The sequence below is a fragment of the Notolepis coatsorum genome (genome assembly GCF_963971535.1).
Source record: "Notolepis coatsorum genome assembly, chromosome: 6".
Taxonomy (NCBI): Eukaryota; Metazoa; Chordata; class Actinopteri; order Aulopiformes; family Paralepididae; genus Notolepis; species Notolepis coatsorum.
This window is the reverse complement of record NC_140170.1, coordinates 52184741-52198946: the sequence shown is the minus strand read 5'-3', so window position 1 is coordinate 52198946 and position 14206 is coordinate 52184741. Positions and strand designations below refer to the sequence as shown.

At 47.9% G+C, this 14206-nt stretch overlaps 1 protein-coding gene across 1 annotated transcript in view; it reads left to right on the top strand.

The window, feature by feature from the left end:
• The window catches only part of LOC311229482 (C-signal-like), a gene marked incomplete at its 3' end in the record, with an annotated part of 58025 nt that overhangs the window by 39223 nt on the left and 4596 nt on the right, over positions 1–14206 (top strand). The window contains exon 6 of the mRNA XM_084315561.1: positions 11164–11285. Within this exon, the coding sequence (XP_084171687.1) occupies positions 11164–11285 (122 nt within the window). The remainder of the gene's footprint in view (positions 1–11163; positions 11286–14206) is intronic.

Below are 14206 nucleotides of genomic sequence, written 5' to 3'. Positions count from 1 at the left end.
GTGACAGGAACCTTGAAGGACAGGTGGGTTTACCCCTGACCAACAGAAACAAGGGGGAGGAAAGGTTACCAGTTCACCCCTTTACGACCCCACACCCATGATACGATAGTCACCTCCATGAAGCGTCTAACAGCTTCACACAGCGCATGTGCTAACCTGCTATCTGATTTTTACTAAGGAAAAAACACAGAACAGAGAGGGCTCTCCAAGAGCCCCGGTACCAAACTTACACATGTGCTTCTGTGGCCAGCCCAACCCAGTTGTAGGTCACATGACACACACAACCCATCATCACCTACAAAAAATGGCAAAAACACTCAACAGAGGAACGCCGTTTTTCATAATGAGAGAATACATAATTCTCTATTAGTATCAGCCACAGGCCTTGCTAAGAACACGAAAAGCGACCAAACAATCTTTTCTTTTAGGAAAATAAAGTTTCTCAGGCAGTTTTAGCACAACCTCAGCAATCAAGCTAAGGGTTACATCGTATCCCTACCACACACAATGTAGTGTAACAACATGTCTGAGAGGAGGATGAAGAAGTCCCCAGGGAACCGGGGGGAAAAACACAACCCTCCTACTTTACCCTTAATACGGCCAGTTGAACAGGTAAACCTGTTAATATGTGAACACACTGTTCATTGTCATTACAGGCTGAGAGAAGAATCATTCTTTACTCATATGTCACTAAGCAAAGCTTTATAGGTTAGTTTAACCCCCTTAGTTGAGAGTGCTCGGTACAAGAACACGCATGATGTTTCTCAACACAACAAACCAGATCATTTTCACATCTGTAATAAACAACCCTATTTGCATGGAGACCAGTGACAAGACAATTCACACATAACTCGCATCGTATCCTAAATGTAGTGCAGCAGCACACGTTTTGGAAAACATTGTTATTTACAAAACATTTAGAAGGGAAAGCAAGAAGAAGTGTTCAAGGTCTGGTCCAGACCTTGCCTACCCGGAGCGCAGATCAAGCAAAGTGCAGTCTCTAACAAGGCACCGTAGTAAACACAGCCGTGTTGTCGACCTGGGCAGCGTCGCCGCTCCATCCCGTCGCTACGGTCCCCCTTGTTGACGCAGTCCTTGCCGTCCTGGCTCAGGGCAGGGTCGACGAACATCCTCTGTCAAAGATGACGTCGTAGTCAAGAGTGTTTAAAACATGTTATAATCAAAGCACGTTCAACAGTGTAGCATTAAGCTAACGGCCGCTCTAACCGTCGGGCGCTACCGCCCCTGCCCGCGAGACGCCGAGCGAACGGCACACGCGACCAGAGGGGAGACTTCGAATCCCCCCCGCCTCTCCCCGTGAGGGAGAGGGGAGTTGGGAACCGCGGCGGTGCGCGAGGGGCCGGAGCCACCCCACGCTGGGCCTCGGCCGATAGCAGCAAGCTAACGTTTCCTAGCCTAGCCTACTAGCCTAGGTAGGCCACGACTAGCACGCAAGCTAACGTTTCCTAGCCTAGTGATCACAGCAGGCTAGCGCCGCAGCTAACAGCTGACTGGCTAACAGTAGGCCACCACTAGCACGTAAGCTAAGCAGCTATCACCTGAACTTGTACACAATGATATAACAATCACTCAGACAGGCCGCCGTTCTGAAACCCTCCTCACTTTTTAAGAGAAAAGAGAAACAAGATGTTAACACAGTTTTACAACGGTGATTTTACCAACACCCGACGGAGCCAGCACAATACCCAACTGGCCTGTAGCTGACTTGAACACAGATCTTCCGCTAACGAACATCCATGCCCATATTTCCTCGTGAGGGAATACTCTCATTTGGATATGAAAGACGGGGCCTACACGGTGACAGAGAAAACATCCACTTGTCCAGAAAACACAGGGATCACCAGTGTTAATGGTCGTGGCCCACTAGTTAACTATAATGGGCTTCAGACCAAGGTCTTCCGCTGTTGCCTAAGAGGCTGAACAAAAGACCTTAATCTGGGGCCGGTGTTCGTAAACATTGTCAGCCAGCCCCCATAGCACTAACAGACAAGTGGAGCCGCAAGCAAAACATTACTCACCAACCTGGAACCCACCGCTTCTCACAACAGCGGCGCGTCCTACAGTTCAGCTGTGTCCTGAAAGGTTTTACCGCAACCAGCCACAGCAAGGAACTGCAGTTGAGAGGCATGCAGCGGCATGCTCCCAATACGAAAACCGGTGGAGGATTTTAGAATGATCACCATCTTCCAGACACTCCAGTGACGAAGACAATATCGCCGTATTTTCTCGAAAATAGTGAGAGAGAAAATAAAGATATGATGTCAACGTATCTCCTTGTTCTTCCTTTCCTCAGAGTAAATATTTTTCTCCACGTCAAGTGGGCATATGAGCAGCACGTTGCTTGTGATGAAATTTGAGAAGGAGATGTGTTACAAAGGATCAGATTAAACCGAATATATATATTTATTGATTGATATATATTGCATAATATTTGTATATCGTTTGATATCCCTTGTATATTCCTTGTACATATACACGGAATATCCCTTTAGCCTAGTACAGACCATAATATTTCATTCTCCTATTGGACAGCGGTCCACAGGCGCCAAGGCCATGCCTCCAAAGTCAGGTTCAAAGTCACCGCCGGGGACATGCCTGGACAAGAATGGTATTGCGCAAGGATATGAGACAGGAATAAAACTGGTACTAGTTTATTCATCTAAGCGTATAAATACGGCGCAGGTGAATACAGAAGCACTTAGTAACTAAAGTTGAAGCCTCACCCACGATACTACGTGCGGTGAAGTATGGCCTGTTTGGCCCCAAATAGAGCATTGAGACCGCGTGCGAATTAATAACTGAAGTGTCAGAGTTTGGCGCTGTACCGTCGAGTGCGACATATTCTATTAAGTCAGTAATAGTCTATTTGTGTATAGTGTATCGTGCGGCTAAAGTTCTACAGTGACCAGCATCACCAACGTTTTCCTTGTATCAGCTAGAGTGCTTATCCAGGCTGGGCTGCTTTCATGGCGCTTTCACCCGAGGGGCCCTAGACGAGGACCGTGTGGACATGTACACTGGATTATCTACCCGACGACTGCATAGCCCTTTTCGGCTGGATTATATTTGCTTTTGGTCCTGTAATTAATGGAGCGGAGAATCGCCGATGCCCACAAGTGTGTGGGATTTACCCTGTGAGGAGCCACGTCGAGTCTGCCCCTCAGAAGCCTGAGGCAGGCTAGCTTTCTTCCCTGTGGAGCTACAGGCTACGGAGAACAGCTGTATTCGTCTGTGGATCAAGATCTTATTGCACCGTCTCCCGTACTCGGAGTCTCCTTATCATCGTTGACCCAGACTCTATTACCGACAGATCCTCTACCCTTGCTGGCTTACAACCGGGGGGACCCTTCCAGTATCTCCCGCTATATTACTAGTGTACCATAGATATAATTCCCTAAGATGCAGGTTGTATGATTACCTCCTGCGTAACCAGAGAATGGACATTCGTTATTGATTTGCCTACGCACATTCCTTTGCCTTATAAGCGCATTCAAAGTGAAGTAAAGAAAGTATATTATGTACCTTTTGCTGCAATAAATACTTAATTACAACTTTGTGTGGAACCGATTTCATTGTGGGGAAGTGTTCATCATTAAGATACCTATGTACTGTATGGCCAGTAGGATGTACATAAAGACGGTAGTGGTTTAATGATACCATACTTATCAATACAGTCAGGGAATTGTACCCCTCAGTTACAATTGGTCCTTCGAGCCGGATGGGTAATTAGCGTAATATTAATATAGTGGTATTAATATTGACATGGCCAATGATGAACACTCCACAAAACGGTTCTCCTAAAATAGATCGCCCGCAGCGTAGACGGCAGACACCTCAGTACTTAGAGGATTACGTTGCCAATATACTACCTAGCTTTCTACAGACGGTAAACGCGGAAAAAGTAGATAGTAAAATTATGTCCGACCCTATCGACCAGGCTACCCCGCCAATAGAGGCCCTAGTGGGTTCTAATGTAACTGACCAAGCTCACGGTGGGGACCAGGAGGGACCTGACATGACTTTACCCCCCGCCAAGACCGAAGAAGTAGTCCCCGGAGAGCTCCAGGATAAAGACAGCCCTCCAGGGATGGAACTCGACCCACTACAAGAAGAGGCGAGCACCCCGGAGATGGATCTCCTCGACTCGCCACAGGAGAACGGATCTCCAACGAGTACTACCAGGAGCGGATCACCTCAACCAGCGTCTTCCCCCAGCGAGGCGGACAAGATGCTGGCACAGGCCTTCCTCGCCAGCCTGGCAGCCTCAACAGAGCGCGATCGACTCCAAGCACAGACGCTTAGTGAGCGCGAACATTCTTCCATGGAAAGAGAACGCCTTCAAGCGCAGCAACGGAGCGACGAAGATCGTATACGTCTAGAGATTAGATGCCTTCAGACGGAAGAGAATATGGGAAGAGACCGGGCCGAAGCCCAGCGCGCCGCCGCCGAAGCCCAGCGCGCCGCTGCCGGTGCCCAAAGAGAAGCAGAGCGCGACCTCGCTCTCACCAAGCGCGAAGCCGAGCGCGACCGATTACAAGCGCAGATAATGGAGCAGCTGATCACCAGGGCAACACCCCCTCCCTCCGCACGGGGCTCCAGGGCCTCGTCAAGACAAGGGTCAAGGGCACCCTCCCCTACCCGATCAAGCGACCCTGAGCCCGACCACCAGAGAGAGCCTATACCCCCCTCCGAACCCCTTCCCCGACCGGTCCAAGTGAGACCCAGCTACAAGGAAAAAACGGTCTACACCGCGGAGAGGCTAAATAGACGACTACAGGATCTAGATGACCTGCCAGAGGAAGAAGAAGAGGGAGAGGAGGAGAGTCAAGCCCAACAGCAGCACAGTACTCCACAGGACCAGGAGGTCCAGTACAGCCCAGGCTTTACCCCCGCGGCTCTGCGCTACAGACCCCCGACTCAATTCACGGGTGAGCTTGACGCACGACCAGCCCCGAGGAACAGCACCTGGATTCGCGGGCCATGGTATCCAGCAGGTACCAGCCCACCAAGAGGCGTAAGAGGAGACTCGCCTAGGAGGCCTCTCTTCCAACGCTCACCGATGTGCCAGCCATCCATGGCATCATACATTGGCACACCGACGTTCCCGGACTTCACACACGAGAACAGAGCACAGTACACAGAGCTACGAATGTGCTTAGAGACAATGATGTCCGATGTAGCTGATGAACCGTACAAATATGCTATCCTACTGAAGCACCTCAAGGTGCCCCGAGCGCACAATATAGCGCTGGCCTATGCCACCTCTACTACCCCATACACCGCGGCTCTAGCAGCACTCGACCAAAGATATGGACGCATATGGGACTACGTAATACAAGAGATAAGGCATATTGACCGCCTACCCCCAGCCACAGACAATCGCTCACTAGATGACCTGTCTATCAAGGTACAATCCCTGGTAGGGATGCTGGGGGCGCAAAGAGAAAAGGGTATGCACGAACTGTATGCAAACTCTAATGTCGAGAGGATTTTAGAGAAGCTTCCGCCCGCCCGACAAGAGCGCTTCAGGCGGCAAAGAGACCACCGTGATCCTAACGGTCCCGAGCCATCCCTCCTAGACCTAGCCGACTTCCTGGCGAGAGAAGTCAACAGCCTACGGTTGGATACGTTCATGCGGAGCACACCAAGCTCCAGAGAGGGACCTAGGAGAGCAAACGATGGCCGCAGATTGGTGACCGTCATGCACCAATCAGAATCAGTACCGAGCAGCAAGAACCACAGTACCCCCTCGATGAAAGAGAAGTGGAAGATGGTGTGCCCGTACTGCGAAAAGGAACACTGGCTGTCACAATGTGACACGTTCAAGAAGATGACCGCCGACGAGGTGAGTCAATGGATAAAGTCCAACCGACGCTGTTACCGATGTGCGCGCAGTCACATGGCAGCCGATTGCCGCTTAAAGAAGAGGTGTAGTCGGTGTGACGGAGCCCACTTAGACGTCCTACACGACAGTAACAGAAGAAAGCCTGCACCCTCAAGCAGCACAAAGGCAAGTGTTATGTACATTGACCCCGCCAGCAGCGGGGGCGCCCGGGTGCTCTTAAAGGTGGTCCGCGTAACATTGAGTTACCAAGACAAGGTCATGGACACTTACGCCGTCCTTGACGACGGGTCAGAGAAGACCCTTCTCCTCGCGTCCGCTGCGGCCCAGCTGGGGCTGCGGGGGAGCGAAAACCAGATGACGATTCGGACAATAAGAAGAGATCTAAAGACGATAAAGGGCGAGAATGTCTCCTTCACTATCGCAGCAAGCGGGCAGCCAGAGAGACGGTATAGGATTACTAACGCTTTCACCAGCCAAGAAATAGGCCTGTCGCAGTACACCTACCCCATCGCCAAGCTGATGGATAAATAATTGCACCTGCGTCAACTACCTATACCGCTCATAGACGGTGCCACCCCGACCCTGCTGATAGGCTCCGACCATGCAGACCTCATCGTCCCGATGGACCGGGTCCACACAGGGCCCAGAGGCTGTCCTGCAGCAGTCGAGACCCGCCTAGGATGGACACTACAAGGCCCCCTCGCTAGGTCTCTTAACCGAACAGCAGCCACTAGCTGCCTCCACTCCAGAGTGACAGAAGAAGACACCACCCTCCTACAGCATGTCGAGAGGCTATGGACACTAGAGACAATGCCCTTTAAGAACGAAAAGAAAGACATTCGTTCCAAGGAAGACATTTACGCTATAGCCCTCCTCGAGCAGGGGACAAAGAGAGTCAAAGTCAACGGAGTGATGAGATACGCAACTCCACTCCTGAGGCGAGAGGGTATGCCTACCTTCCACGCCCCAAAAGAAGCGACAGAGCGGTATCTATTGAACACAGAGCGGTGCCTAGCCAGAGACCCCGCTCAAGAGACTGTGTACCGCGCTGAGATTAACAAGCTAATCACAGCGGGACACATAAAGAAAATTGACATTAAAGAGGCCGATCAGACGACCGAATCATGGTACGTGCCGCACCACAAAGTCCACCACAACGGCAAGGATCGTATTGTGTTCAACTGCAGCTACCAGATCGGATCACAAAATCTGAATAAAGAGCTCTTGCCCGGCCCAACACTCGGCCCCTCTCTACTAGGCGTGTTACTACGTTTCCGCCAAAACAAGGTGGCCATCAGCGGCGACATCAAAGGGATGTTCCTGCAGGTGAGACTAGTGGAGGAGGACAAGCCCCTGCTGCGGTTCCTATGGAGAGAGAGGATCGGGGACGAGCAACCAGCCATCTATCAATGGGAAGTCCTCCCTTTCGGAACCACATGCAGCCGATGCTGTGCTACGTTTGCACTGCAAAAACACGTCGCAGAGGACCCAGCAGCTGATGAAGAGGTCCGACAAAGTGTAGGAAATAGTTTCTACGTGGACAACTGTCTGCAAAGCGTCTCGACGCCAGAAGAAGCCGAGGCCCTTCTACTCAAGCTCCGCGCCTCCCTGATCAAAGGCGGCTTTGATCTCAGGCAGTGGGCCAGCAGCGACCCGCAAGTATTGCGCAGCCTCTCCCCCGAGGACAAGGCAGCAAGCAGCGAGACCTGGATGGCGACCATCCCAGGAGAAGCCCAAGAAATGACATTAGGACTAGTCTGGCGCTTCAAAACAGACTCGCTCCATTATAAACACACACCCCTGACCAAGGAGCAGGGAAGGTCGACTGCACTACCGACCACAAGACGGAGTGTATACAGAACACTCGCCAGACAATATGACCCGTTGGGATGTATTCTACCTTACACCACCAGGGCAAAGATGATTGTAAGAGCGTTATGGGACAAGGACCAGGGCTGGGACGACCCCATACCCAAACACCTTGCATCCACATGGAGAGAGTGGGAGACAGAACTCAGCTCACTCCCAGTTGTCAACATACGCCGCAGCTACTTCCCACCCACAGTGAGGCCGGAGACGTGCCAGATGGACCTGCACGTCTTCAGCGACGCCTCCGAAGTAGCCTACGGTTCGGTGGCCTACTTGCGAGCCCGAGAGGAGGGAGGAGAAATACATACTGCCTTCATCCTGGCTCGCTCAAGAATAGCCCCACGCAAGCAACAATCTATCCCGCGTCTAGAGCTCTGCGCAGCCCTAGCAGGAGCGCAACTCGCCACGTTAATCCAACGTGAACTCACCATCCCGGTGCAAAGAACAATCTTGTGGTCAGACTCCACGACAGTACTCGCATGGATCCGGTCTGATTCGTGCAGATACAAGGTCTTCGTGGGAGTCAGACTCACAGAGATTCAAGATTTAACAGAAGTAGCAAGCTGGAGGTATGTGGACACAAAACACAACCCAGCTGACGTCATCACCCGGGGAATGTCCCTGGATGACCTCACCCGTCACAACCTATACAGTGACGGGCCAGAGTTCCTCAGGCTCCCGGAAGAAGAGTGGCCTACACCCACCCCACGGGAAGCGAGTGAGGAGGAGGCCGAGAACAAGAAATCTGTGTTCTGTGGATTGACCACACTCGTCTCCACAGACCCCGACATGGACGATTGCCTCACCCTAGAGAGTGCGCAGCTGGGGACATTCCTGTGGCACCACCCAGAGGTTCAGCTCACTACTGACATTGCTGCAGCTGACTGCGAAGAAGCAGAACTTCTTCTCCTGCGACGAGCCCAGAGAGACTCGTTTCCCGATGAGCTAGACTGTCTACAGGGAGCAAAGCCCGTCCCATCAGACAGCAGATTGCTCCACCTAGCCCCAGAGAGCGACGCCCATGGTCTCATCAGAGTGGGTGGTCGCCTGCGGAGAGCTCCAGACTTACCGGATGACGTCAAGTACCCGATAGTCTTAAACAGCCGACACAAGGTCACAGAGCTGGTCATGGGGAGATACGACGAGGATGTGCATCACGCCGGGGCAGAGAGAGTCTTCGCGGAGATCAGACGTCGTTATTGGATGCTGCAAGGGAGAGAAGCAGTGCGGCGTTTCCAGCGGACCTGTCTGGACTGTCGTGAATGGCGAGCGCAGCCCAGTATGCCCCGGATGGCTGACCTACCTCCCTGTCGCCTCCGACTCGGCGACAGGCCTTTTCACTCCACCGGTGTGGACTGTTTCGGCCCGCTGTATGTAAAGAAAGGAGGAGGAACCGAGAAGCGGTGGGGTATTGTATTCAGATGCATGACCACCCGAGCGATGCATGTGGAACTCCTTCCGGCCATGAGCACAGACTCATTCCTTATGGCCTTCCGAAGATTCACATCGCAGAAAGGCAAACCGTCTATATTATTGTCTGATCACGGGACAAACTTCAAAGGCGGAGAAAGAGAGCTGAGAGAGAGCTTCCAAGCTATGGGCTGCTTTCATGGCGCTTTCACCCGAGGGGCCCTAGACGAGGACCGTGTGGACATGTACACTGGATTATCTACCCGACGACTGCATAGCCCTTTTCGGCTGGATTATATTTGCTTTTGGTCCTGTAATTAATGGAGCGGAGAATCGCCGACGCCCACAAGTGTGTGGGATTTACCCTGTGAGGAGCCACGTCGAGTCTGCCCCTCAGAAGCCTGAGGCAGGCTAGCTTTCTTCCCTGTGGAGCTACAGGCTACGGAGAACAGCTGTATTCGTCTGTGGATCAAGATCTTATTGCACCGTCTCCCGTACTCGGAGTCTCCTTATCATCGTTGACCCAGACTCTATTACCGACAGATCCTCTACCCTTGCTGGCTTACAACCGGGGGGACCCTTCCAGTATCTCCCGCTATATTACTAGTGTACCATAGATATAATTCCCTAAGATTCAGGTTGTATGATTACCTCCTGCGTAACCAGAGAATGGACATTCGTTATTGATTTGCCTACGCACATTCCTTTGCCTTATAAGCGCATTCAAAGTGAAGTAAAGAAAGTATATTATGTACCTTTTGCTGCAATAAATACTTAATTACAACTTTGTGTGGAACCGATTTCATTGTGGGGAAGTGTTCATCATTAAGATACCTATGTACTGTATGGCCAGTAGGATGTACATAAAGACGGTAGTGGTTTAATGATACCATACTTATCAATACAGTCAGGGAATTGTACCCCTCAGTTACAAGATGAGTGTGTGGCACCACCCCTGCTTATGTAGGTAAGCGGATGGGGGTGTGGCCAGATGAATGCTGGCATTTAAAGGTACATTTTGAAATTTATTTAGTGTATATACGCTGAAGCGAGATATATGCAATATGACGCTGAACGGGAGCTAGTATGACACAGAACAGGTTGAGACGAAAAGACAGTGTTCCTGAAAAGTTTTACCGTGTTGAAAATCAGCCTATTCTCTACCGTTAACCATGAGAGTTGATGGTGCATATAGTGATAGTGTTTGTTCTCATGGAACAATGTAAGACTAACCTTGCAGCTCTGTTTTGGGCAGTTTGAAATGTCTTTAGTTGACCTTTGGATGCAGAGCAGAGGACCATACTCATGGTGCATGCTACCGGAGTCTCATGGCCAGCACAGAGAGGCTCAAAAGAAGCTTCTATCCCCAGGCCATCAGGCTGCTCAATGTGGACTCACTGTGATATTAACTCATCCATTCTACATTCTGTACATTTTTGTTTTGTATATTGCCTATTTTGTATAGTGTATACTATAATGTACATAATGTGTGACCGGTGTATGGTTCTGCGTTGTGTTAAAGTTCGACCCCTGTTAAGGGATTGCCCCGAGTGAGTCTCAAACCCGGATCTCCCGCACCGCGGGCGACATCGCAGACCATTATACCAAGAGGTGAACTCACCTTTTGGTGACGTGTCTGCATGCCTTTTATGGGTGGATGAGTTTACCTGCAGTACCGCTACGTGCCACAGTCACTTCACAACACTTAAGTCCCTCGTGACGGTGGATATACTCACGGTACCTCCGTTACACACATGTACCTTATATGTGACAAATAAAACAAAGAGTATAGACCACCACGTCCCTGAATGGTAATACAAATGTGGTGAAACTGGGTTTAGCCTCCACTACATCCCTGAATGGTAATAAATAAAACTGCGTTTAGTTGGGTTTACCCTCACCTCATGTCAATAACGGCTGATAATGATACCTCAATGATCTCTCTCTCTCTCTCTCTCTCTCTCTCTCTCTCTCTCTCTCTCTCTCTCTCTCTCTCTCTCTTTCTCCCCCCCCCCCAGGGGATAGTGGGATGTCCTGCAGAAAGGCAGCCATCATCAACATCTCCACACTGGTCTCTTCTTTAGAGAAATGTCCTGAGACGTTCCACTTGTCTCAGATGTACGCCTACAGGGCCAGCAAGGCAAGATCCTCTCATTTTTAAATCCCTTCTATCTCCACCTTGTAGCAAATGTAATTATTGGTATATCCCTCTGAGACACAAAGGCATACTGCAAAACAATCTATATCTTCACAAGTAATTTTATCGAGTAGAATCTTAAAATCATATTTATCAGTAAAAAAATAAAATAAAAGACAAGACAAACACACAAGATATTTCGACTTGTTTCAAGAAATGTCTCAAGTTAATTGTGTTGTTCTCTCGCGCCATTGGCTGATTCCTTTTTCTTTTTTTTTTGGTTTATCTTTTTTTTATTTGAAGAATTAGTACATATTTATACATTTCAGTTATCCAAATTATACAACTTCCGTTTCCTTCCCCATTCCTATCCCCTAATCCCACCCCATCCCACCCAGTGAGGGCGACGACAAACATACATGTAAAAATAAGAACTAAAATAAAATAAAAAATAAAGAAATTTAAATAATTAAACGTAAGTACAGATGTGGCAGACAAAGCTACGCAAAAAGAAATTAAGTAAAATTAAAAGAAAACAAAAGGAGAAAAAAAAAAAATATATATATATATATAAATAGGAAAGACAGTAATAATAATATATAATATAAGTAATACTCTCCATTTTAGTAGCGTGATTTCCAGATGGTAAAACAAATAAAATGGAAAGTAAATTGAACACCCTTAGCAGACCACCACAATGCCATCTCCGTGGGCTAGCAGTGTCAGGAAGGTAGATGGGGGAAGGAGGGGGGTCATGGGGTCCCAAATTTGGAAGGAGTCATATGGGTTTTGAAATGAGATAGGAAGGGCTGCCATGTTTTGTGAAAGGTATCTGTGTGGCCTTGTGTTGTAAATCTGATTTTCTCTATATGTATAAGAGACATGACATCCCTCATCCAGTGTAAGTGTGAAGGGGGAGTGGCTGCCTTCCAGTTGAATAGGATGAGGCGTCTGGCAATGAGTGAGGCAAAGGCCATGGCATTGGATTGCCCAGTAGATATTGCAGTATTCTCCGGTGTCAGACCAAATAATGCAAAAAGAGGGCATGGGTCCCTTTTCTTTTTTTGCCTGTTTTCTGAAAATAATATTTTAAGACTCAGTATGAGCTTAAGATCCTGCTAAGGTGGGACTGTTTACAGTTCCTGTAAGCATTTCACCAGAGAGCTCAGAATACATGTAGGCATTTCACCAGAGAGCTCAGAATACATGTAGGCATTTCACCAGAGAGCTCAGAATACATGTAAGCATTTCACCAGAGAGCTCAGAATACATGTAAGCATTTCACCAGAGAGCTCAGAATACATGTAGGCATTTCACCAGAGAGCTCAGAATACATGTAAGCATTTCACCAGAGAGCTCAGAATACATGTAAGCATTTCACCAGAGCGAAATGCAGATTTACCCTGTTCCGAGCAAACTCAGGGGACCTTATAAGGACCAGCCAGTCCATACAGGAACGGGTACCATAGGATCCAAAATTCCCTTCCAATAACGATGTAGTATAAGGAGGTAGCTTACCAATAAGGGCCTTAACAATTTGTAAATACCAGTGTTTGTTGCGCCTCTCTGTCAGAGAGGGCCAACCAACCTTCTGATAAAGACACAATGATGAGTGTCGTATCTATCATTAGTGATGAATCTGAGTCGGAGGGCAGAGTGATAGAGAGTTTAGGGATTTAAAGGTTGAGGCCGCAGCTATCAATTACAGGAGCTGACTGGAGGGTAATAATGGCAAGTTGTAAGTTCTCAATGGCCAATTGTACAAAACAATACACAACAATATCACCTGCATACAGAACCATTCAGCAAAGACACAATATAATTTATATAAATAGTGAAGAGGACAGGACCTAGAATTGAACATTTAGTTTTTTTTCTTTTTTTCTTTTATTATATTTAATTTAATTTTAATTTTTCACAAGCAGGACAATGCATACATGACAAGACAAACTAAGACAAAATAATAATAATAATAATAATAATAATAATAATAATAATAATAATAATAATAATAATAATAATAATAATAATAATAATAATAATAATAATAATAATAATAATAATAATAATAATAATAATAATAATAATAATAATAGTAATAATAATAACAACAAGGGGGTGGGGGGGGGGGGGGTTGCAGAGCGTTACAAAGGTTCAGTACACAAACTTATTCCAGATAGTGATCTAATAAAGTTCAGGGGACCTTGAAGGCCATCGGGCCGATCACTCTCTTGAAGAGATAGAGCAGCCTGCTCCATTGATAACAAGTCCATGAAGTCCTTGCGCCAGTTCTCCAAACTGAAGCAGTTAGGTTTGCGTTCTTTCCAGTTCATTAAAATAATCCGTTTGCATGCTAGAAAAGCCAGTGCTACAATATTATTTACAATCTTTTCTTGAGCAGTGTCCATTTTTACACCCAATATACACGTTATAGGGCAAGGATTAATGTCAATTTGGAGAGTAACTGACAGGTCCTCAGCAATGTCCAACCAAAATGTCCTAACTAAGCGGGCAGTGCCACAGCAAGTGCATGAGCGTACCCTCTACTCCACACCCATGCCAGCACAATTTGGGTAGGGTGTGATTCATTTTATTCAGTGTACAGGGTGTTATATAGGCCCTGTGTAGTATCTTTAATTGTATAATTTTATATCTAACACATTTAGATATTTTAGTACTATTCCTAAGTGCTGCTTCCCATTGTGTTTCAGATATGGATATACCCATGTCTCGCTCCCATTGGACTTTAGTTTGGGTATTGGTATCAGGGGTGGTTGAACATGATAGTTTATACATTGCAGATACAATGCCTTTCCTGCCTGTAATTCCCCTTAATGTCTCTTCCAAGACTCTGTTTGTTCCTATAGCTATGCCTTTATACAACAATGATTTAATAACTGATTGTATTTGTAAATAAGATAAAA